The 22,938-nt window shown below is 56.3% G+C and overlaps 9 protein-coding genes across 9 annotated transcripts; 5 read left to right on the plus strand and 4 right to left on the minus strand.

The window, feature by feature from the left end:
* Positions 1 to 215: 215 nt before the first annotated feature.
* Positions 216 to 6,138, plus strand: SWR1 (chromatin-remodeling protein SWR1; the record flags this gene model as incomplete). Its single annotated transcript, XM_076675920.1, has 9 exons — positions 216 to 692; positions 755 to 854; positions 932 to 1,953; positions 2,022 to 3,340; positions 3,412 to 3,850; positions 3,917 to 5,317; positions 5,381 to 5,448; positions 5,524 to 5,583; positions 5,655 to 6,138. The coding sequence occupies 9 exons, from the start codon at positions 216 to 218 to the stop codon at positions 6,136 to 6,138; spliced, it is 5,370 nt and encodes a 1,789-aa protein (XP_076537059.1).
* A 253-nt stretch (positions 6,139 to 6,391) lies between these two features.
* On the minus strand, positions 6,392 to 8,032 carry JCM15063_005700 (uncharacterized protein; the record flags this gene model as incomplete). The annotated part of the gene is made up of 7 exons (XM_076675921.1): positions 6,392 to 6,420; positions 6,494 to 6,554; positions 6,631 to 6,661; positions 6,737 to 7,387; positions 7,467 to 7,588; positions 7,669 to 7,901; positions 7,996 to 8,032. 7 exons carry the CDS (start codon positions 8,030 to 8,032, stop codon positions 6,392 to 6,394), a joined length of 1,164 nt encoding a protein of 387 aa, XP_076537060.1.
* A 161-nt stretch (positions 8,033 to 8,193) lies between these two features.
* MTG1 (putative GTPase MTG1) lies at positions 8,194 to 10,194 on the plus strand (the record flags this gene model as incomplete). The annotated part of the gene is made up of 6 exons (XM_076675922.1): positions 8,194 to 8,254; positions 8,338 to 8,570; positions 8,641 to 8,740; positions 8,803 to 8,922; positions 8,990 to 9,262; positions 9,347 to 10,194. 6 exons carry the CDS (start codon positions 8,194 to 8,196, stop codon positions 10,192 to 10,194), a joined length of 1,635 nt encoding a protein of 544 aa, XP_076537061.1.
* Positions 10,195 to 10,363: 169 nt separating this feature from the next.
* On the minus strand, positions 10,364 to 12,512 carry JCM15063_005702 (uncharacterized protein; the record flags this gene model as incomplete). Its single annotated transcript, XM_076675923.1, has 10 exons — positions 10,364 to 10,414; positions 10,495 to 10,713; positions 10,808 to 10,952; positions 11,025 to 11,056; positions 11,113 to 11,227; positions 11,310 to 11,320; positions 11,390 to 11,828; positions 11,888 to 12,171; positions 12,241 to 12,362; positions 12,461 to 12,512. The coding sequence occupies 10 exons, from the start codon at positions 12,510 to 12,512 to the stop codon at positions 10,364 to 10,366; spliced, it is 1,470 nt and encodes a 489-aa protein (XP_076537062.1).
* A 331-nt stretch (positions 12,513 to 12,843) lies between these two features.
* TMH18 (Tmh18p) lies at positions 12,844 to 13,745 on the plus strand (the record flags this gene model as incomplete). Its single annotated transcript, XM_076675924.1, has 5 exons — positions 12,844 to 12,915; positions 12,990 to 13,040; positions 13,112 to 13,328; positions 13,428 to 13,489; positions 13,611 to 13,745. The coding sequence occupies 5 exons, from the start codon at positions 12,844 to 12,846 to the stop codon at positions 13,743 to 13,745; spliced, it is 537 nt and encodes a 178-aa protein (XP_076537063.1).
* A 356-nt stretch (positions 13,746 to 14,101) lies between these two features.
* Positions 14,102 to 15,878, plus strand: BNA3 (kynurenine--oxoglutarate transaminase; the record flags this gene model as incomplete). Its single annotated transcript, XM_076675925.1, has 7 exons — positions 14,102 to 14,230; positions 14,354 to 14,619; positions 14,694 to 14,970; positions 15,035 to 15,501; positions 15,589 to 15,605; positions 15,677 to 15,737; positions 15,797 to 15,878. 7 exons carry the CDS (start codon positions 14,102 to 14,104, stop codon positions 15,876 to 15,878), a joined length of 1,299 nt encoding a protein of 432 aa, XP_076537064.1.
* A 284-nt stretch (positions 15,879 to 16,162) lies between these two features.
* On the plus strand, positions 16,163 to 18,549 carry JCM15063_005705 (uncharacterized protein; the record flags this gene model as incomplete). Its single annotated transcript, XM_076675926.1, has 8 exons — positions 16,163 to 16,718; positions 16,793 to 16,912; positions 16,981 to 17,047; positions 17,107 to 17,136; positions 17,200 to 17,278; positions 17,351 to 18,295; positions 18,358 to 18,433; positions 18,500 to 18,549. The coding sequence occupies 8 exons, from the start codon at positions 16,163 to 16,165 to the stop codon at positions 18,547 to 18,549; spliced, it is 1,923 nt and encodes a 640-aa protein (XP_076537065.1).
* Positions 18,550 to 18,794: 245 nt separating this feature from the next.
* JCM15063_005706 (uncharacterized protein) lies at positions 18,795 to 21,430 on the minus strand (the record flags this gene model as incomplete). Its single annotated transcript, XM_076675927.1, has 8 exons — positions 18,795 to 19,182; positions 19,266 to 19,480; positions 19,579 to 20,066; positions 20,135 to 20,211; positions 20,277 to 20,412; positions 20,496 to 21,221; positions 21,315 to 21,362; positions 21,427 to 21,430. The coding sequence occupies 8 exons, from the start codon at positions 21,428 to 21,430 to the stop codon at positions 18,795 to 18,797; spliced, it is 2,082 nt and encodes a 693-aa protein (XP_076537066.1).
* A 194-nt stretch (positions 21,431 to 21,624) lies between these two features.
* SUI2 (translation initiation factor eIF2 subunit alpha) lies at positions 21,625 to 22,923 on the minus strand (the record flags this gene model as incomplete). The annotated part of the gene is made up of 6 exons (XM_076675928.1): positions 21,625 to 22,087; positions 22,158 to 22,365; positions 22,432 to 22,564; positions 22,635 to 22,697; positions 22,772 to 22,781; positions 22,904 to 22,923. The coding sequence occupies 6 exons, from the start codon at positions 22,921 to 22,923 to the stop codon at positions 21,625 to 21,627; spliced, it is 897 nt and encodes a 298-aa protein (XP_076537067.1).
* Positions 22,924 to 22,938: the final 15 nt, after the last annotated feature.

A 22,938-nucleotide genomic window follows, 5' to 3' on the forward strand; every position in this document is an offset into this window, starting at 1 on the left:
TCGAAGATTCGAAAGGTCGCAAGAGGCGCTCCTGGCTGTTGGCGACGCGCAGTGAAGGTCCAGCTAGCAAAGGCGGACCAGAAGGGCCGAAGATCGAGAGTCGACGCGTGACGAGGGTGAGAAGTTCGAGGCAGGTCGTCGGATTCACCCAAGGTCCTTCTCGCCATCCCTTCGCAGCTCGAACGTCTCGCCGAACACCCAGTCGAGCCTTCAGCATGGCTAAGGCTCGTCGTGGGTCAGTCAAACGGAAGGACAAGGCGGTAGACGGCGCTCCAGATGATGCGGAATTTGCCGATCAGCAAGATACGATTATGTCGCTTCCCGAAACCCCTGGGGACCTATCGACCACGCCAGCCGATCCGCAAACTCTTGCACTATCGAATGGTACCGTAAATGCTGCGCCTGCGCTGGAGGATCTTCCGCAAATTCCATCTTTCGCCAACCCCGATGTCGCGACTCCTCAGCCACACCTCGGATCGAATGGTGGACCCCTCCCCTCTGCTTCCAAGATCACCCTGGACTCGGTGATGCAGCGCCAAGCGAGCATGAATGGATCTGGACCGAATCCTTTCGCCTCTCCTGCTCCGTCTCCCATCCCTTCGACGTCGCAACCACAGCCTTCCGTTCCAGCTCACGTTCAGGCAAGCCTTGAACAATGGCGACAGGCGGAAATCGACCGGCGTCAGAATGAGGTACGAGCGATTTCTCGGTCTCTGGAATCCCAAACCTCACGCTAATTCTATCCGCTACCTAGATTGCCGCTATTGTCGATCGCCATGATGATCATGTGCGAGAACTCTTCCACCTTGACAGATTCGTTACCCTCGTCGGGTTCGATCCCACCGTTGCGAAACGTGCGTTTCTGTTCTTCTAGCCCTGCAGTCTTTGTCCCTCTCTGTCGGCAAACTCTGACCGACGCCATATATAACAGAGGATCGATCCGATGTATTCCAGTCGTTCCAGGCCAATTACGACCTGTTCCTCAATGCCGCCCCGGATACATCCGGAGCAGCAAACGGGCGACGGGGAACTCGGAGGGCGAATGCGGAGCGCAAGGTAGAGGCATTGGCAGGAGCAGCGGATGTCAAGGGCAAAGGCAGAGTTCGGGATGATTCCCTTGGTTCGGATGGTTTCGAGATGAACGGGTCAATGCGAAGCGGAGGAACAGGCGGTGGTTCCCGAAAACGCGGCGGTCCAAGCTCCCTCATCAGCCGGGACAGCACGGCGGGCAGTCCGACCCCACGGTCGATGTCTCCTTCAGAGTCTCCGGCCCCTCGACCAAAACCAAGACCATCATTCTCGGCAACGTCATCCCGCGCCGAAGCTTTCGTTCCGTACGAGCTCGCCTCTCCATACGTGCCTGTGCCATTCATTCCTCTGCAGATGGTCGACGGTCAATATCCTCTCAAACACGTCATCCCGCCTCCCTCCCCACGAACTGTCAAGCGACGCAAATTGATCGAAGAATCCGACTTGCCTTACACGCACCCTCTCCAACGACCGTCCGACCCAAAGTTTGATGGCTCTCTCGTTGACTTCCTCGCAAGTTTCATCTCGCTCGAAGACGACATCGATCTCGAGCCACCACCGCCAGAGGAGGAACTCGAAGCTCGAGCAGAGAACGAACTCGAAATTCTTGCCGCGGTGGATGCGATTCGTGCCGAAGGTCGAGTGCTGTTTGATCCCGAACAAGGCGAACCGGAAGAGTGGACCAAGCCGAAAGATCATCAAGATTGGCTAGTCGAACACGCTGTCTATTTCTCGGGACTCGTTGCTCAAGAGAGGAAATCGCACATCAACATGGCCAAGAAGATCGCGCGAATGATCACGAAGCACTTTGACGAGATCCATGGCAAAGAAGAACGGGAGCAGAGGGAGATCGAAAGGAATCAGAAAGCGCTTGCGCGATGGACTGTCAAGGAGATCAAGAAGAAATGGAAACTCGCTATTGGGGTAGGTCGCTTTTTCGCGAGTCTCCATTGGAATGCGTGGTATGCTGACCCTGTTTGATCGTGTCTCAGGTTGTGCGAGCGAAGCGGAAGGCAGCTCTGCAAGAGGAACAGAAACGTCTCGGCAAAGAGCAACTCGACAAGATGCTCAACAAATCCACCTCGATGCTTCAGGCGCAGCAAGTCGAAATGGCTGGAGAGGACTCGGGTACCGACGAGGAGAGCGCAGCGGAGGAGGAATCAGACGAAGAAGGAGAGGAGGAGGAAGAAGAGGAGGAAGAGGAGGAAGAGGAGGAAGAAGAAACTGGATCGCCAGCCCCTTCGACTTCGACAGCAGCTGAATCGTCACCTGCTCCTACACCGCCCTCAATAACTTCTGGTCGTCGGCGACCACCACGGTCCAGGTCCCGCCTCTCGGTCTCGGTCACTTCCGAACAAGCCGGGGAAGATGGAGACGGCGATGTTGGTTTCGCTGCCGAAGATGAAGAGCAGGTCAAGAGAGAACAGGAGGATGATGCATTCGCTGCCGAGATGGAAAAAGACGACGATGACGACGATGACGAGATGGGCGGGCTTGCAGCGGAAGCTGAGATGCCTATCGAGGAATTGCTTCGTCGCTCGGGTTATGCAGCAATGATGGCTGAAGAGCAGGAACGAAACGGCGGAAATGGAGAGGATGAGGACGAGGATGAAGAAGAGGAAGAGGAAGAGGAAGAGGAGGAGGAGGCGGAGGCGGAGGAAGAAGACGAAGAGGTGCAGGAGGCTGAGGGGGATTTGGCGATGCAGGACGTCATCAAGGTCGAAGACGCAACGACGTCGACGTCGCCTTCGGCCCTGAATACGACAACAGTGGCCTCCTCAACGACCACCCTCGCTCCGGAGAACCTCTCGGCGGAAGAAGCTGAAGCCGAAGCCATGTCAGAATTTGGTTCGGACAAGGAAGACGAGCGAGAGGACGAGGACGCAAAACTTGCAAAGGAGATGGAGGAGGAAGAGGCAAACGGCGCCGAATCGGACGACAGCGAGATGGCGGGCCTGCAAGACGACGCAGAGATGCCCATAGAGGAACTCATGAAAAAGTATGGCTATGGCCCAGGAGCAGAAGAACCGACAGTGAACGGAGGAACCGAAGCAGAATCGCCCGCGACAAACGGTATCGCTGAACATGAGCCAGAATCAGAAGCGAAGGTCGAAAGCGACGAGGAAGAAGAGGCGGACGCCGAGATTGAGAACGACCACGAAGACGACGAGGGTAAAGATGAACGAGAAGCCTCTCCTCTCGTCAAGACCGTCCATCTTCAACCGCCATTCCTCCTGCGCGCAACCCTACGCCCTTATCAGCAAGCAGGTCTCGAATGGCTTGCGAGTCTCTATGCAGGCGGCGTAAACGGGTACGTTTGCAGCTGTGGTGCTCTACTTGCCGATTCGAAACTGACCAATCATCGACTTCGTCGTGCTTCAGCGTTCTCGCTGACGAAATGGGACTCGGAAAGACGATCCAGACCATTTCGCTACTCGCTCACCTCGCATGTGACAAAGGTCAATGGGGCCCGCATCTGGTTGTGGTTCCTACAAGTGTCATGCTAAATTGGGAAATGGAGTTCCGCAAGTTCCTCCCCGGATTCAAGCTCATGGTGTACTACGGGACGCAAAAGGAGCGCAAGGAGAAGCGCAAGGGATGGAACACCGAAAACGCATTCCACGTTTGCATCACCTCGTATCAACTCGTACTCGCCGACCAGCACATCTTCCGCCGCAAGCCCTGGCACTACCTCATCCTCGACGAAGCCCATCACATCAAGAACTTTCGCTCGCAGCGATGGCAGACTCTCCTCGGCTTCAACGCGCGGCATCGTCTCCTCCTGACTGGTACCCCATTGCAGAACAACTTGATGGAACTCGTGAGTGTCGATCATAGCCCCGCTGCAGCTTGAGAGTCGCTGACAGATATGGGTCGATTTTACCAGTGGTCTCTCCTGTACTTCCTCATGCCTCACGGTCTCACCGCCGATGGCTCTGCGGGACCTTTCGCAGACCATGCCGACTTCCAGTCGTGGTTCTCGAATCCGATGGAGAAAGCGATTGAATTGGGCGAGACGATGGACGCAGAAACGCAAGCGACCGTCAGCAAGCTACACACGATCCTCCGACCTTACCTCCTGCGCCGCTTGAAGGCCGAAGTCGAGACGCAGATGCCTGGAAAGACCGAGTCAATCATCTACTGTCGACTGTCGAAGCGTCAACGGTTCCTCTACGACGACTTCATGTCTCGCGCGCAAACTCGCGAGACCCTCGGATCCGGGCACTTCCTGAGCATCATCAATTGTCTCATGCAGCTTCGCAAAGTTTGCAACCACCCGGATCTCTTCGAAGTTCGACCTATCCTCACGTCGTTCTCGATGACCAAGTCGGTCGCTTCAAGATACGAGCCACAGGAAATCCTGATACGGCGGCGACTTCTCGACGAAGAGCCGATGGCAAAGATGGATTGGTCGACCCTGACTCTTATCAAGCCCGACCAAGAAGAATCGACATCGTCGATCGCGGGCAAGATCCGCATGCAGCTCGACGCTTCTGCTGCGTTCTCGACGCTGCACCAGGTACCGCCCGGCATGGACCTCTCGATCGAGCCCCCGCGCGACACTCTGTCCATCGCAGGATGGCGACGCTACCAACAATGGTCGCATCACCGAGCGATTGTTGGGCGTCTCGATCGTCTCGCTGCCGTCAACTCGCGCCGCACACGTTCGTCGGCTCCGTTCTACGGTCACGACCTTCTCCACTTCCTGCGCGCCCCTTCCCGCGAGAATGCGCTCCTCCCGGCCGATGTCCCTCGCCTCCCTCGCGATTCCCTCAACGCGTCGACGATTCTTCCGCAATTGATTCATTCCTTCAACGCGCGAGCCAAACAGATGGACGACACTGTGTCAACCTTCAGCTTCGTGACCCCGAAAGTTAAAGCCCTCGATATGCCCCAGCACAGTCTTGCTGGGGTCACAGCGGACCAACTTGACGATCTTGAGGAAGTTCACTCGTTCGACCTGCTGCACAATGCTTCGACGAAGAACACGGTCGCGTTCCCCGATCGTTCCCTCCTCCAGTACGACTGCGGCAAACTGCAGAAACTCGACGAGCTCTTGCGCGAATGCAAAGCCGGTGGACATCGGGTTCTGATCTTCACTCAGATGACCAAGGTGCTCGACATTCTCGAAGAATTCCTCTCGTACCAAGGACACCGATACCTGCGGTTGGATGGATCGACCAAGATTGAACAGCGTCAAATCCTGACCGAGAGATTCAACTCGAATGACAAGATCTTGTGTTTCATCTCTTCGACTCGTTCGGGAGGACTCGGAATCAACCTCCAGGTCGGTTTTTACAGCCTTCTGAGAAAAGCTTTCACAAACTAATCGCTTGGTCATACAATACAGGGCGCTGACACTGTCATCTTTTACGATTCCGATTGGAATCCTGCACTCGATCGACAATGTCAAGATCGGTAAGACTGCTCACTTGGAGAGGTCCTGCTGCTGCTTCGTGCATTCGCTGACCGTTTGGTTTCTATCGCATTCAGTGCTCATCGCATCGGACAGACTCGCGAAGTACGCATCTGGCGCTTCGTCACTGAGCATTCGTACGTCCCTGGAACCCTCGTGCATTCTCAGGAAATCATCGTCCCCCTAAAACTGGATTCATGTTTGACAGGATCGAGGAGAATATGCTCAAGAAGGCGAATCAGAAACGTCGACTCGACGAGATGGTCATTGCCGAAGGAGATTTCACGACCGATTACCTCCAGAAACTCGACTGGCGAGATTACCTCGATGATGGCCAGTTACAAGATTTGGGAGTCGACGCGACGAACGATCCTCAAGGTGGAGGAGACTCGGATCGCAAAGGTGGAACTTCGATGCAATCGGCAGCAGAGATTCGACAAGCGCTCGCGGCGGCGGAAGATGAGGAAGATGCAGCCGCGGCGAAAGCGGCTGTCGCAGAGATGGAAGTTGACCGAAGCGACTTTACGGGAGATGCTGCGGGGGGTGGAACCTCGACGGTCACCAAAGACGGACTTGTTCAGACGAATGCGGATGGTGCACCTGAAGTCGAGGAGGAAGACGATCCACTCAAAGGCACGGTCGATGGTTTCATGGTCAACTTTGTCGAAGACAACTGGGAGTTGTTCGACTGATTTGGAGAATTCAAAGAAGGGATTTCTCGACCCTTGCAAAAAAGGTGCTTAGCAGTGCAAACCCCCAAACGATAGCATATAAGTTTCTGTTTTGTGTACTTGCTTTTAGCAGTGTGTTGTACTTTTTTAGCTCTCACTCTCATGCTCGCAATTTTCTGCGAAAGCAAATCTCGCGTCAATCGCTAGCCAGAAAGACGACAGACAAGCTGCGAAGATAGGATACATAGCAACAATTTGAATGAAAAGTCAGCATTCATGCAGTTGCCAAGAGTGCTTGCGCAGCTGATTACATGAACACGAACAACCATGAGCTCTCGAGATAGCGGGAGCGCCAAGGGAGAATGTTCTGACTTACCGCGATCCACGCTCAACCCGTTGTCTTGCAAAGCTTGAACAATGTCTTGGCGTGTCGAGTGCTGTTGTGATGATAATCGCGCAATGAGCTGCCCTTGTCCTCGCATTCAGAGAAATTGAAAAGAGAGCGAGACTCACGGGGAATATGTCGGTCAACTCGCGGATCTGTCTGTAGAAATTCCATGCTCGATGAGCAATGACGCGTGGAGACGAAGTCTATCCGATCTCGGCAGGTGAAACTCACTCATTACTCGGCTGCGTTGGCGCGCCCGACAGACCTGCCTGCCATTGCGACAAGAAACTCGCTCCCGATATTGGAGGAAGTCTTGCCGATGGTCGAGGCAGCGCTGGATCAGGCGGAGCCGTTTGTGCTGTAGCTGCCTCTGCAGGCGGGGGTCGAGGCGTAGCGGTCCTCTCGACTTGTACTGCCGATCTACGCCTGACAGCGTTACCTCCAACATTGAGTAGCCCCGAGGCCCCCGTCTGTGCTGCAGCACCACTCGGCGTAGTTCCTGTGCCTCCTCCTCCTCCCGGAACGGCACCGAGGAGTTGTTCTGCGACGCCGCCGAACGTATGCAAGAGGCCTTCCTCGAATGTGACGAGGTTTGTACGACGAAACGGTCGATTCTGACCGACGAGAGGTGACAAGGCGTGACCGATCGCGTCGTACCCTCTCGACGGTATCCGCCAGCTGCGCAGCCAGAGGGGGAGCACGGTCGAGGTGTACAAGGTCGAGGCGAGGATGCCACAGAGTCCGAGGACGGTCGAAGCCGCAGGTTGCGAGGTGAGCAAGACGAGAGAGAGAACGTGTAAAGGGTAGCGATTGTTGATCACGATGCGAGGGTGGAACACCTCGAAGGTGTACAGTGACGGCACAAGCCTGTTGCATTGATACCTGTTGGCGAGGGGGATAGTCAGCAAGAGGTTGCGTGGATGCGGTGGGTTTCCCGCAATAACACGTCGAAGCAACTTGCACGATGGCGAAAACCAAAGCGAAGGGCCCGGCGGGCAAGGTGTGCAGGCCAGAGCGCGAGAAGAGCACAAGCGCGAGCACTTCGAAGAACGAGGACAGGACGGCCGTCACTACGAGAAAGGACTATCGATCGAGGAAAAAAAGGTTCAGCAAGGCGCGCGGGAACGGCGAGAAGACGAAGAAAGCGAGGTGAAGAGACGGACGGCAAACTTTCTCGACCCCCATATTCGCTCGACCTCGAGGCTCGCGTACCACAGAATGAGCACAGAGAGCAAGATTTCGGAGCTGTTGGTCCAAATAAACCACCGCGTGGCAAAGCGCCAATACTGGTGGTCGCGCGAGATGTGAGGGTGACCGGCGAACGGCACGTTGAAGTAGTGTTGGGTGGTCGTGATCGCAGCGAGGAGCGAGCAGGCACAGAGCAACGTGATCAAGCCTAGTTCAAGCAATCCGCATGATGAGTTCTTGCTAGCATGACGGAACTTGTGTCGTTTCCAAGTGGGGGCAGCGATGCGCGCGGCGCGACGTACCTTTCGAGACTGGGGCTCCGACCAGAGTGCTTGCCATCTCGTCCTCTGTGCGCCACGCTCAGCTCAAGAAGATGCACGTCGCCGCGGCCGAGAAGAGGTATATGCGCGAGAAGATGAAACAGCATTTCGCTTGATCTCTTTCTGCTCTCTCGCTCGAGCACTGCCGCTCCGGAAGCCCTTGTGCCCGCCCTACGCACGATGCCACCTCTCATCGTTGCGCCGTTCGTGTTTCCACAGCTTCCGCAGTCGTGGTTCATCGGTAAGAGGTCATTCACCAGGCTCGTTTCGGTCAGGGGCTACTTTCGCTCACGTGTGTGCCCGTGCACGCCTCGCTTGCGCCAGGTCACATGCGCCGAGCCCTCACCGAGATCCAGTACATGGTCCAGTCTCATTCACTCGACCTCATTATCGAGACCCGCGACGCCCGGATGCCGCTCACTTCGATCAACCCGGCTTTCGAACGCTTGCTCGAGCAACAGGCGGGTGGCAAGTTTGGTCCGAACGCAGGAGTCGGTGCCACCAAGCGTCTCATCGTGTACAACAAGGCAGATCTCGCCCAGGACTGCTTCCAAGAGGTATCGATGATGTGCCCCCTTTGAAGCCGTTGCACTTTGAGCTGACCCTAGACAATTTTCACCACGGCAGCCGATCCGTAAAGCCCTTTGGCGGCAGGGGCAACAGGAAGTCATCTTTACCGATTCGAGAGCAGACGGCGAAGTGAAACGACTGTTGAGAAGCGCAATCCGTCAGTCCCCTCGCTCCCCGCGATTGATCTCAACAGGGCTGACTGCCTCTCCGTGCGCCAAGGTCTCGCCAAGCGACCCCTCGACGGTCCGGAAGATCGTATCACGATGCTCGTTGCCGGCATGCCCAATGTGGGCAAATCGAGCATCCTGAACGCGCTACGCCGGGTCGGAGTCAAAAAAGGTCAGGCATTCGAATAGCGCAGGTCCTCTACTCCAGATCAGAGAGACTCATCTAAGGATTCGTGTAGGTAAAGCCGCGTCAACTTCGTCTGAACCGGGTCACACGCGACGACTTTCGACGGTGATCAAAATCGCCACTTCGCCTCCCGTTTATATCCATGATACTCCCGGTATCATGGTACCCTTCTTGGGTCGGGGCGTCGCAGGCCAAGAGTCGGCGCTCAAACTTGCTCTCACAGGAGGGATCAAAGAGAGCTTGTTCGAAGGAGATATCCTCGCAGAGTATTTGCTCTGGAGGTTGAGGATCAGGGCCGAAATGCAAGATCAGGGATGGTCCAACAGTCAGTACCCGTACTTTGCTCTTCCCCACACAGAGCGCTCGAGTCGACTGACCGACTGTGACTTGCATCCTTGAACTGGAGTAGGCGATTTGCTCGACAGTCTCGCCTTACCGCAGACAACCCCTCTCGCCCCGCCTCCTGATTTCTTCGAAGCGCTCGCTTTGCGACTCAGTGCCATGAAGAAAGGAGGGATCCCTGACGCCGACTTTGCCGGGAAATGGTTGATCCAGGCATTCCGGGACGGCAAACTCGGCAAATGGACACTCGACGGACTCGGTCGGGGCGGGGAAGCCGTGGACGATTTCAGAGAACTCGCGAGAGAACAAACGATCGAACTCGACGAGGGTGAAACCGAGAAGATTGTGACCATGGCAGACAGGACCGAACCGAGAACAGGGTACTTGACCGGAAAGACCCTTCCCGTCACTCCTGTTCCGCCACCGTCACAGGAAACGATACCTGAAGTGGAGTCTTTGGCGAAACCAGAACCGGGTATCACGCTCGAATCGTTGAACCGACCGTTTCCGAAATCTTTCAATCCGGCTCCGACTTCTCCTCCCACTCCACTGGACGAGCCCGTGCACACTCACGTCTCTCGACACCTTCGCATGTTGAGCGATCAAGCTTCTCAACTCGATTTGCAGTCGTCTCACCAAGCGAAGAAAGCCCAAAAAGTCGAACAGGCGAAACTGAGAGAGTTTAAACGCAAATCGCACGAGGTGACGAAATTGAAACCTACGACTTACCAACGTGCGTCGTTTGGACATGGGGGTACGAAAGGTGGGTTTAAAGGAGGATCGACTGGCTTCAGAGGACCCGCGAGCGCGAAGGGTGGCGTAGGTGGGGTTCCTAGGAAACCAATGCTAGGCAAGGCGCGAGGCCCAGTTGGGAAAGGGCTCAGTAGCGGTAGACGGAGACAGTACAGGCGTTAGGCATTCATCTCTCTCGTTCCTGTTTGTTGTAACTGCATATTCGCAAAACAGAACCGGCACTGCCGCACAGACCCAAAGAAACACACAACGCATACGAATTGACGTCAAGCACGAAAAAAAACAGACAAGCACAGACTCGCGTAGAATGGGAGAGATGACCGGGATTCGCTCAAAGCCTTGACCGAGCGATGAATGTGCGTTTTGATGAGAGATGAGCGACCTGGCAAAAACGCAGGGATTCAGCGTAAGTGATGGCTCTCCCTGATCCTTGCAGCATGGGAACAGGGGTTGAGAACCAACCTTTGTCGGTTCTGACCCGAGCTCTGCTTGCGACACCTTGCCCCGCTCGAGGATCGGTTTGTATTCGCGCTGACCTTCGCCAACATAGATCTGACGAGGTCTCCAGATCTTGACACCTCCCTTCTGCATCATCATCTGACGCCAGTGCGAGAGCCATCCGACAACTCGGGGCACCGCGAACAGGACCGGGAAGTAATCGAGTGGGAAACCCATCGCTCGCTGTAAGGGAGAACCAGCACGGCAAGAGAAGGATGAGATCAGTCCCTCCTCGCACAGACGCACAGTGATCTGCAAAAGTCTAGAACATGCTCACGTAGATCAAGCCCGAGAAAAAGTCGACATTCGGGTACAGAGACCGCTTGACAAAGTATTCGTCCTTGAGTGCGGCATCTCGAAGTGTGAGAGCCGTTTCGAGAAGTTCGTCCTTTCCGGTCACGGCAAACACTTCCTCCGCGATCCTGCGAGAGATGCCTCGTATCAGCAAACGCCCGGACGACTGAAAGGACCAAATGTAAGAGATTGTTGCGCACTTGCGAATGATGGTCGATCGAGGATCGCTTGTCTGCAGATGACGTTCGTCAGCGCAGTTCCCCTCGCGGAACAGCATTGTCTTGTTACCTTGTAGATACGATGTCCGAATCCTGACAGGACCACCTTCTTCTGCTTGACCTTTTCAATGAACGCGGGCACGTTCTCTGGCGAACCAATCGAGATGAGCATGCGGATGACAGCTCTGGAAATAAGTAGGGGATGAGCTCGAAGGTTATCAGCAAAAAAAAAAGTCTTGTGCGCTGCAGATTGCACGACAGGCTCACTCGTTGGCACCCTGTCGAAATGATTAGCCAAGTCAGTGTCATTCACAGCTGTACCACACCGCAGTGATAACCCTACTCACTCCGTGCAGGGGCCCAAAGAGACTTGCGCATCCCGCCGACACGGCAGAGTACGGGTCGACGAGAGACGAGCCGACTTGAAGCACGGAAGCGGTTGAAGCGTTCAGTTCATGATCGGCATGCAGGAGGAAGAGGATGTCGAGCGCTTTGACAAGTGTCGGATGCGGGCGGTAGTTGGGTTCGTTGGCATAGTCGAGCATGTAAAGGAAGCTCGCTGTGTAGCTCATTCCCGCTGGTGGCAACACGAAGGGGCGTCCTTGGCGGACTCGGTACGCCATGGCGGCCAGTGTGGCCGTCTTGCCGATGATGCGGAAAATCTGCTTGTCCATCACCTTGAACGAGTCGACGTTGCGTCCAGTGTACAAATTTTGGCCTTGGAGGGAGGGATTTCCATCGGCAGCGTAAGCTCCGAGACCCGCGAGTCCAGAAGTGAGAATCGCCCTATACACAAGGTCTCAGTTTTACAACGTCTTCGAAGTTGGGGAGGTAGCTGGACCTACATGGGATGCGAGTCAAACTTGAAGCTGCCAATAATCTCCTCGAGATCACGGTGGACCATGGTGTGGTGCAAGACTTCGTTCTCGAAAAGCTTGAACTGACCCTGAGTCGGCAATTCTCCGTACATCAAGAGGTACGCCGATTCGAGAAAGCTCGACTTTTCTGCGAGGACCTCGATTGGGTAGCCACGGTATCGGAGGATTCCACGCGTGCCGTCGATAAATGAGATGCGAGACTGAATCACGGCCGTGTTCATGAATCCAGGGTCAAACACGCGCAGACCGGCCTGGACACGGTAGAGAGATGAGCTCGGACTGTTGGCTTTGGCACTGGTGACCTCGGAGCGAGCGCTTACCTCGATCTCATCCTCAGCGCGCTCGCCCTCGCCGGCCTGTTTCTTGCTGAGCTGCTTGAACGCGGTCGCCGGGATAGAATTGTTCTCGATAGGAACCGTGATTGTCTTGCCTGTCCGGTTGTCTGTACAACCCTCATCCGAATGTTCATAATGAGCAGACGCCGGAAGGAAGAGCTGTGTGGGGGCCACATGGGCACCGCTGCTCAACGAGGTCACGTACCAGTCACTGTGAGCGTCTGCTGCGGCTCAGATGGTGCTGCTGTGGCCGTCATGACTTCGCGTAGTGAGGAGAGATCAGAGCGGCACGATTGGTTCCGCAGATCACTGAACGGGCGCCCGCCGCCGACTCCCGGAGGAATATTGGGAAAATCATTTTCCGAGGGGAATCTCCCGGAATCAGGTACTCGACGGGTCCAAGCTTGTCACTTTCCAACAGACATGCACACGGACGCCCGCTGTCTAGAATATACCCGGAGACGACGGAAAATCTTCGAGACAGGAAACGATGACGCAGCGGCCTGGGCCTCGCCTTAGGGCTTTAGAGAACATCGCCAGCTGCAGGCGGCGATTCTGAACCCACCAACCCCGTCTCAAACAGCAAGCATGTCTGACCAAATCGCGACTCCTTCGTTCTACCGCGCGCTCACCTCGACCAAAGGAGCACACAACCTCATCGCAAGTCGCGCGTCATACTTGTACTTGCATCGCCCAACATCGCCGGCCTGACCTCTCTCTCGTATCGGTGACAGGCGGGCACGCTCCTCGGCAGTACCCTGTGGCATGGCTTCATTGGCGGACTCGTAAGCGCGCGCTCTCTCTCTCTCTTTGCGTACCTGCGATGCGATGTTGACCGTCTCTCGTCGACTACTAGGTCTCGTACCGCACCCTGCCCCGCCAGCAGTTTGGTCTCCTTCAGAGCCAACTCTTCCCACACTACTTCAGGTTGCAATCGCTCGGATCGTTCGCGCTCCTCGGCCTGTACCACCGCGCAGGCAAACTCGTCCGCTCCGATCGCAACCTGTGGGTCCTCGGCGTGATGGCCGCCACGTCGAGTCTCAACTGGTTGATTGTAGGCCCGTGGACTACCGGTGCGCGACCCTCACCTCGACCTGTATCTGGAGCGTGCCAAGCTGACCATTCGAGCTTGGTTTTTCCCCGTATCCTCCTGATTCTCATGGTCACAACAGCGGTCATGAAGAAGCGTCATCGTCGTGAGCGTATCGAGGGCAAGGACTACAACGCCGCCGACGTGAGTCTCGTGAATCGCCCGAAGGCGCGCCGACCGCTTGGTCCCTTCGCACCCAACGGCGGCAGAAATTCGGCGATGAGCTGGACTCGAGCTGAAAACATACTTGTTTGCCAACTTGCAGGTCTCGTCCGACATGAAGGCGCTGAACAAGAAGTTTGGCGCGCTGCACTCGGTTTCGTCGATTCTGAACCTCGGTTTCCTCGGAGCCGTTGTGCTCGCGACTGCTACATCGGGAGCATACGGCGTCGCTCTCTAAGCTCGCCCAAATGATCCGCGATTATCCCCTCTCCTCCTAAGGGTCTTGTGGACGGGAGTCCCTTCGTATTCAGACCGCAGCCGATCGACAGCACTCTATTCCGACTTTTTGCCATCTCGTGTTTATACTTTGTATCCCTTCGCACAAACAATTCATGTAATCGACCTCTCCCATCCGCATGACGAGAAAAAGTGAGATTGCTGCGGGTCGAGTCGATGGCGCCAGCGGGCCCGGATAAAGATGTCTAGTTTGTTTCATCTCTTACCATCACTGCCGTGACTGTGTGCATGTACAAAGGGTGCACACGGATCCTGTCTCGACCTTCTGCACGTCTCGTTCGCCCTCCCTTGCGCGCCATGTCGACTTTCCAACCTTTCCCCGTCTCCGAACGAGTCGCTCCCGAACTCGCCAAGTCCTCGGACGTGTGGAGTGTATTCTCGCCCTTGGCCGGTCATGTTCCCAAGGATGCGCTCAACCTCGGACAGGTAAGCGTGCCTGGACTTCCCAGGCCATCTCCCGGTCGTGCAGCACCCCACCTACTTTCGTCCTCCTCGACCGCCATACGCTAGCTTCAAATATGTTTCGAAAGCTGACACTGCGGCGTGCAGGGCTTCATGAACTGGCTCCCGGCAGACTTCATCCGACAAGCGCAGAGTGAAGCGCTCGAAACCGTCGCCAACAACCACTACCAACTCCCGCGAGGATCTGGACACCTGCGTCAAGCTCTGTCCAAGTACTTGTCCCCTTCGTTCAACCGTGGACGCGAACTCGACCCCAACACCGAGATCCAGGTTACCGCCGGCGCGAACGAAGGCATGTACGCCTTTGCGAGCGCCTTTACCCGCCCAGGAGACGAAGTCATCATCTTTGAGCCGTGAGCCTTGCCCTCCTGAATAAACTCGCACGCACGTGGCAGTATTTCTGATGACGGATCGCGCGTATATGCAGCTTCTTTGATCAATACGTTCCTCAGATCACCTTCAACGGGGGTGTACCCGTGTACGTCCCGATTCGAGCGCCCGAGAACGCTTCGACTACGAACGTCCCCGCGAGCGAATGGAAAGTCGATTTCGACGAGTTGCGCAAAGCGATCACCCCCAAGACGAAACAGATCTGGGTCAACACGCCTCACAACCCGATCGGCAAGACGTTCGATGAGGCCGAACTTCGAGAGATTGGCAAGATTGCCGAGGAGCACAATCTGATCATTGTCTCTGACGAGGTTGTAAGTAAAGAACTCAAGTTTTGCTAACATGAGCTTGGCTGATCCGAATTTCGTGATCGTTTAGTACGACTGTTTGACGTTCGAAGGACGCGAACACGTGCGAATCGCCTCCCTGTCGGAAGAGCTGTGGCAGCGAACGATCACGATCGGCTCGGCGGGCAAATCGTTCTCCGCTACCGGATGGCGGGTTGGATGGGCCGTCGGACCGGCGCACCTCGTGCAGCCGCTCATGGCTGCTCACACTCGCATTGTGTTCTGCGTGAACGGTCCCGCGCAGGAAGCAACCGCGGTCGGTATCGAACGAGCGCTCGAGAACGGCTTCTTCGACGAGCAAAGGAAAGCGTATGACGAGAGGAAATCGGTTCTGCTCGAAGGACTCGACAAACTCGGACTACCGTACACCGTCCCTCATGGCGCGTATTTTGTTCTGGTCAACACGAGCCGGTTGCAGATCCCGGAAGATTTTGAGATTCCGAAACTGATCGAAGGGCGAGCAAGAGATTGGGTCTGTGCGTGGTTCATTGCCCAAACGTAAGCACTCTCTTCATGACGTCCGAGGCGGTTTGGCCCGGACTGCTGTTCCATCGTCTGATTCCTTCGTTCTTCTCTGCCGTACAGTGCCAAGGTCGTCTTCAGTGAGTTCCTTCAAACGTGTTCGTTGCGGGTCAACAACGTTGCGCTTACATGCCTCGTGCTAATCCTCCAGTTCCTCCGACCGAGTTTTACTCGAAAGAGCACTGGTCTCTCGGCGAAAACTGGATCCGGGTGTGAGTTCTGACGCTCTTTGGATCTATCTTGAGGCTGATCTCGCTCCTATTTGCTGCAGCGCATTCTGCAAGGACACGGATACCCTCAGGCAGGCGACTGAGCGCCTGCTCGCGCTCAAGCCGTACATCAAGGACGCATAAGTAATTGGCATAGAGTCGTTGTTGAATAGATCCAAGCATTTATTCTCCTCGGCATGATGCCGCGCATTTGGCCGGGACAAGCCGCCGAGAGATTGGGAGGTCAAGCTTCTTATGCAAATTCCTGAATGGGGAAAACGCAAGCTCCGCTTTGCACGAACCTCTCGACACGTGAACAGCCTCTCACTCTCGTTTCTTTCGTTCGCCTTCCTCCACATCATATCCTCTACTGTACATCGTCACTAGTGCCTGCGAGAAGCCACGAGATCGCCCAACTCGATCTTTCGATGGCTCCAACTCGCTTGCGCATCCGAGCGTTCCTCTCGCTCTCGGTCCTCTTCTGCTCAGTCGCAACAATCGCGTTCGCTCAGGACTCTCTCGCCATCGTTGAATCGCTTTCGGAAGTCGACGCTGGCCTGTTCGAGTACGACTACCCTCTCTCCGATCTCGACGATCCTCTACCATCGCCCATCCCCGCCGACTACGAGCAGCTCTCGGAGGAGGAGATCTCGGGACTATTCAAACGCAGGGTTGATGGAGACGAACACGCCAAGAAATGGCATGGGCACAAGAGGGCGCTCGGTCCAGGTTGGACCGGGACTTCGAGCTGGAGGCGAGCTGGGACGACGGGAGTAGGCGCGATGCAGATCACGGTCGTCGATGACGACAACATTGTCATCTTTGACAAAGCCGAAGACAATCCACTCCAAGTTAAAGGACATTCGGCGTGGGGATCCGTGTACAGGATCTCGACTGGCAAAGTTCGTGCGCTCGACCTCAAGACCAATTCGTTCTGTGCTGGCGGAGGTTGGATCTCGAACGGGACGCTAGTTTCGGTTGGAGGTGATTGCGTTCTCGCATTCAGCGAAGGATCCTAGGTTCGTCATGCTGAACGAGCTCAAATCCGCGCTTGGCAGGGAACCCTCCTCAGGAGTATATGAACGATGCAGCGGGCGATGGACTCGCAGCAGTGCGTCTCTTCACTCCCTGCTCGAACAACAAGTGCGACGTGCAGGAATGGCCTAGCCGAGTTCGCCGTAAGTAAGGCTCCAGGCTCAACGGCGAGTTCTATCTGCTGACTGTGCTCGTACGTGCTCCGTGACAGTCACGTCTGCTCGATGGTATCCTACCAGTACCCGTCTCACAGACGGATCGCTCATCATCGTCGGCGGGTGAGTGGTCGGTTTCTTGTCGCTTGAACTGGAGCTCAAACTCGTTTCTTCCTGTTTAGTATGATCGCGGGCGGCTACAACAACGATATGTGCGCACATGCACGATTGACAGCTGCTGTAGACTCAGCTGATCGATCTCGTTTTCTTTCCAGCTCGACTGATAATCCGACCATCGAGTTCTATCCTCCAAAGGGCAACGGACTTCAGATCTACTCCGCCTTTTTGCATGACGTGAGCTTCTCAAGCTTTCCCTCTTCGCTTTATCGAGAGAGGCTGAATGATATGCTTGCACATGCGACTAAGGCATTAAAATCGAACCTCTTTCCGGTGCTCTTTACGCTACCTAATGGCCAGCTGTTCGTCGCGGCGAACAAGATGGCAATGATCTACGATCCCGTAAAGAACACCGAGTATCGCCTTCCCGACTTTCCGAACGGCGTCACGGTGACTTATCCAGCTTCTGCGGCATCTGCGCTTCTGCCTCTCACGGTGGCAAACAAATGGACGCCGGAAGTCCTGTTCTGTGGTGGCACGACGGCCAATCTCGACCTCGACCCCTGGAAAATTTCGGCCAAAGTACCCGCTTCCAGATTGTGCAGCCGCATGGTGCTCGATGCCCGCGGGATCAAGGGAGGATGGAAGACGTCCAACATGCCTTCGCCTCGCGTCATGGGCGATTTCGTCAACTTGCCTGACGGCAAGCTCATCCTGATCAATGGTGCTCAGCAAGGTATCGCTGGATATGGCAATGTCAAGGATGAAATCGGAGCAAGCAATGCGCGAGAGCCGAACTTTCAACCCCTCCTGTACGACCCCAACGAATCCAAGCCATCGGCTAGGTGGTCGACCGCAGGCATGCCCAAGTCCAAGATCGAGCGTCTCTATCATTCATCTGCGACCTTGTTGCCCTCTGGAGAGATCTGGATCGCCGGATCCAACCCGAATGACAAGGTGTCGAAGATCGAGTATGCGAGCCGGTACGAGGTCGAAATCCTGGCGCCGCCATACATAAAGCGCGCAAGACCGAGTTTTACGAAAGGTTTCGCTCGCCTCACCTACAACAAGTCTTTCACGATTACCGTCAATGTGCCGAAAGGAAGCAAGTCCGTCCGAGCGGTCGTAATGGATCTCGGCTACTCGACGCACGGGGTACACTTCTCGCAGCGACTCGTCGAGCTAGTCTCAACCTGGAACGGGTCGAACAAGCTCAAAATCACAGGCCCGGCCACGACTGGCATTTTCCCACCCGTTAGTCCGTTCTCGACGTTTTCTCTTCCTATTAGAAGCTGACGCGGACAATGTTGCTATAGGGTCCCGGATGGCTCTACCTACTTGCAGACGATATTCCCTCCGCCGGGCAGAAGGTCATGGTCGGACAGGGGCTCAGTAAGCTTCGACCCTCTTCCTTTGAGCTCGAGGCGGTGCAGACGCTCACTCTTCGTCCGACACAAGGTCCTCCCGTGTCGCAGGCCGCGATCAACAACATGCTCAAGTATACCTGAACCGATTCCCTCGCTTTGCCTTTACTCTATCTAGTGTCTTAATTCCTGGTCATGTCAATCGCTACACGCAATCTCGCTCGCTTCCATCTCTGTCACAGATTCATTTGCACATCAACGCGCTGACATTCTGTCTCGCACTCGAGCTATCTTCTCTAATGTCGATCAAACGGACGACCTTCTGGATCCTTGTTCTATTGGGAAATGAAACAAACAGGGGCGCACGTTGCAGAACCGTTTGTGAAGAGCTACCTGCGCACAAAAGGCGAAGACGTTCTCTGACTCGCTCCCAACCGATTCGGCGTACCCATCCTTCCGTTCGTCGACGTTGCCATCGATCCTTCGATCCCTTGCTGAACTTTGCCACTCACTTCTCCCACTCGACCTTCGAGGTCTCTCACGTTCTTCTTGATTCCATCAGTCGTGCTCTCGATCCATTTGAGACTGCCTAGGTGGGCGTTGAGGATCGCGGCGATTTGTACGAGCGCGTCCTCGTTCGAAGCGGCGTCGTTCTCTTTCGTACCCCCTCCGGAAGGCGACAACGAAGGCGAGAGCGCGTTGAGCGTTTGGATGAGCGAAGTTAGAGAAGTCGAAGTCGTGTCAAGCGAGGAAGAGAGAGAAGTTGCGAGGTTGTAGCTGAAAAGTCGGACAAACGATATACAAGAATGTTAGGACCATTACGAAGCGCACAACCAGCGAAGAATTGGATAGGGACGTACGCCTTTTCTCGTTCTCGTTCGGCACCTCCGGCTCCACTTCCACCTCTCCATCCAGCTCCAGTCGCACTCTGGTCGACGAGGTCCCCAATTTCTTTCTCGTAACTGTCCAAGACGTCCGACAATTCCTTCTGTTGCGATTCGATGTAGTCCAGCGAGGAAGTGATTTGAGATTGAAGCGGCGACAGCGGTAGGACCGAGTTGTAAAGTTGCGAGATCTAGTATTCGCACAACAGTCGTCAGATTTGAGCTCCACAGACTTGGACGCGAGATTGGCGAAATAGGATCAAGAGAAAGAACAGAAAGATCAACGTACGTGTTCTCCATTCTCTCGCAAGACTCGATCCCATTCCCGCACGTCTCCCGCGACATCCGCAAAATCTCTTGTCCTCTCGTCCAACTCGTGGTTCCACCCAGTTACGATCTCGTCGAGCGTTTTGCCCTTCAACATGGAAGGCGTTGGAGCCGTCGCGGTCGAAGCGGGAGTTGTAGTCGAGGTAGTTGCGAGCGCACCAGTACCGGCCGTGGATGTGGCGGGTGCGGGGGTAGGCTTGGCACCGAACGTGAGTGCGCCAGCGGCGGGTGCCGCAGGGGTCGTCGTTGTTGTTGCGGTTGATGCAGGAGGCTTGGCCCCGAAAAGAGATGGCGCGGCGGGAGCTGTGGTCGTAGGAGGTTTCGCTCCAAAGAGGGAGGGCGCAGCCGGAGCCGCGGAGGAGGCAGCAGGAGCCGCCGGAGTTGCGCTCGAAGTCGCGCTCGAAGCGGCGGGAGCGCCGAATGAGAAGGAGGGCGCAGCGGTGGCAGGCGCTAATGTCGCGAAACGGCATTAGCAGATGAACGTCAATCGAAGCGCAAGCTAGAACTCTGAAATTTACCTGCAGTGCTAGTCGAAGCTGCCGGAGTTGCCGGCTTTGCTCCAAAGAGCGACAGAGCAGGAGCTGTAGAGTCGAAACTGGTTGGTCAGACGATGGGAGTCGCAGATTGAGCACGGGTCATGACAGTGAGAACTCGCCTGACGGAGCAGCTGAAGTAGCTGGCTCTGCGGGCTTGGCACCAAACAAGGAAGGTGCCGCAGCCGCTGGGGTCGTAGATGCTGCAGGTTCTGCAGGTTTCGCACCAAAGAGTGGCGCAGGGGCAGCCGGAGTAGCCGACGCTGGCGCACGGAAGGAACCGTCAGCAACCGCCCGCTGTGCACACTGGAGAAAAAAGTCAAAAGGCGAAAGAAGCGCAACTCACGGGTAGTAGTAGCGGGCTTGGCGCCAAAGAGACCGAGCGAAGGAGCAGTCGATGTAGCGGGAGCTGGTGCGGGAGCTCCGAACAGCGGTTTCGGCGCCTCGGTCGGCTTTGGTGCTGCCGGCGCGGGAGCACCAAACAGGCTCGTTGCAGCAGGCGCCGGCGCGGGTGCAGCCGGAGTCGAGGTCGAAGCGGCAGCTGCAGGCGCTCCAAACGAGAAGCCTCCGAACGCCGGTTTCTTCGCGGCGCCTTCTCCCCCGGTATCGTTCTCTCGTTTCGTGGTTGCGGCGGCAGGTGCAGCAGCTCCAAAAAGACCGCCTGCCGCAGGAGCGGTCGAAGTCGTCGCCGCGGCGCCAAACAGCGGAGCTGCTGGACCTGGAGTTCCTGCGGGAGTCGTCGAACCTGCAGCAGGTGCGGCGGCGCCAAACAACCCTCCTCCTGCTCCTGCTCCGAATGCGGGAGGTTTCGCTGGAGTCGAAAAGAGTCCACCTGCCGGAGTCGAAGTCGAAGTCGCGCCAAAGAGAGAGGGAGTTGTGCCCGAAGCGGATGCGGCGGGAGGTTTCGGCGCTCCGAACGAGAAGGTGGGCGCGCTCGAGGTGGCTGCGGATGGGGCTGCGCCGAACAGTCCGCCTGCAGGTGCAGCGGCGCTTGTAGGAGCAGGTGCGGCTGCGGGCTGTCCAAACAGACTTGTCGGCGCGGCCGTCGTCGGCGTCGTCGTCGAGGTCGCAGCTGCGGACGGGAGCGGAGTATACATCAGTAAGGTTGGACTACGATTGCGCGTGCGCATTCACAGAGGGGAGGAGCGGCGAGCGAGCGACTGACCTGGTTGCCCGAAACTGAACCCTCCACCGGTCCCTCCAAAGTTGAAAGCTGTGTTTACATTGAGCGGTATTAGCACCGATCTGTGATACGCGAATGCAGAACAAGAGCGAACCCATTCGAGGTTGATGAGATGTGCGGTGCTGGAGGAAGCGATTCACGCGCGCGTATGTCAAAGTCGCTTCGGTTCATAATGCTTCATTTGCGGCAATGGGGGGAAAGCCAAACATGCGTGGGAACATGGAGTTACATTTTCTTCGTGCAACGAAACAGCATCTATCGATAGTACACAAGGCGGCGTCCATCGAACGCCTTACTCGTCCTCCGAGTCCTCGTCTCCCGACACCTCCTTGTTCTCCCGCGCGACTCGGTCCATGAGCGCCGCGAGTTCGAGGTCGTCCGTCTCGCTCACTGCCTTGGGCCGCATCTTGACGTTGAGCGAGCCTCCGTCCTCCTTGCGGATCACGTCGCCAATCGCTTCGATCGCCTGTTCGAGGCGCTCGATCGCGCCCGCCTTGTCCGTCGTGTTGCTCACCATAACGTACAGCGGCGGTGCGACGAGGCGAATCTTGATCGGGACCTCGTCCGTCGAGAGCGCCTCGCCCGCCGCGAGCGCGTCCTGGATCGTCAGGATGCCGTTGTAGCTAAAGTTGGTCACCTCGAGATCGGCACGGATCTTGACCGGTTGCGGCGTGAGACGACGCGCAATGTTGTGGCGCAGCTCCTCGAACACGTCCGCCGGAATGTTGAGCTCTCCAAACACCGTTTCCGGTTCGCTGTATTGCGAGCGAGTCAGCTTGCGCATCACACGAGACCTCGTAACGGATCGGACACAGGACGACGTACGTGATCGACAGCTTGAAGGCGTCGTACGCGTGTCCATACTTCTTGTACAGCGGCCACGTGACGAGTTCGTTGAGGGCCTCCATCTCGGCGCCCGTCTTTTCGGCGACATGTCGCATGATGGTGTGCACCGTCTTCGACTTGTTGTATCGTTCCTCGCACTTGATCACGTCCTCGGCCGAGACACGGCGCTTCGAGAGATCAATGTAGCCTGTAACACGCAAGGGCCCTCAACAAGTCAGTCTCGGACCTAAGTCGGTCCAGCGGCGGGACGCACCCTTCTCCTTGTCGACACGCATCACGACGACGACCTCGTTTCTACCGACTCGGATCAACTTTTGGATCGAGCGGATTCGTCGGCGCGATAGTTCGGACAAGAGGATCATTCCCTCAATGTTGTCGTACTCGAGCTGTCGACTCGGATATCTAGTCAGATGCCGTGTGCGGTACGGTACGGCGAGGTGGAGCGGCAGGGCATACCAGCTTGACGTAGGCTCCCATCTCCTGGATCTGCTTGACCTGCACCATCACCAGCTCGTCGACCTGTCATGCGAGCCCCAAGTCGCCCAAAGTCAGCGCGGGACGCTCAAAACAGCGGCTCACAGACAAGCTCGTACCTCGGGGAACCTGTCACGAGTGCGTGTGCGAGATCAGCAGAGTCCGAAAACTGATGAAAAGGAGCGCCTGCCAGTTGCGCCTCGAGCAGAGCAGCGAGGGAACGAGGCGCAAGGACGATCGGTGGTACTCACTTGTCTGCATAGTATCTCATCGTGGGTGACTCGAG

This window comes from Sporobolomyces koalae, assembly GCF_050403365.1.
Source record: "Sporobolomyces koalae JCM15063 DNA, S_koalae_JCM15063T_v1_ctg2, whole genome shotgun sequence".
Classification (NCBI taxonomy): domain Eukaryota; kingdom Fungi; phylum Basidiomycota; class Microbotryomycetes; order Sporidiobolales; family Sporidiobolaceae; genus Sporobolomyces; species Sporobolomyces koalae.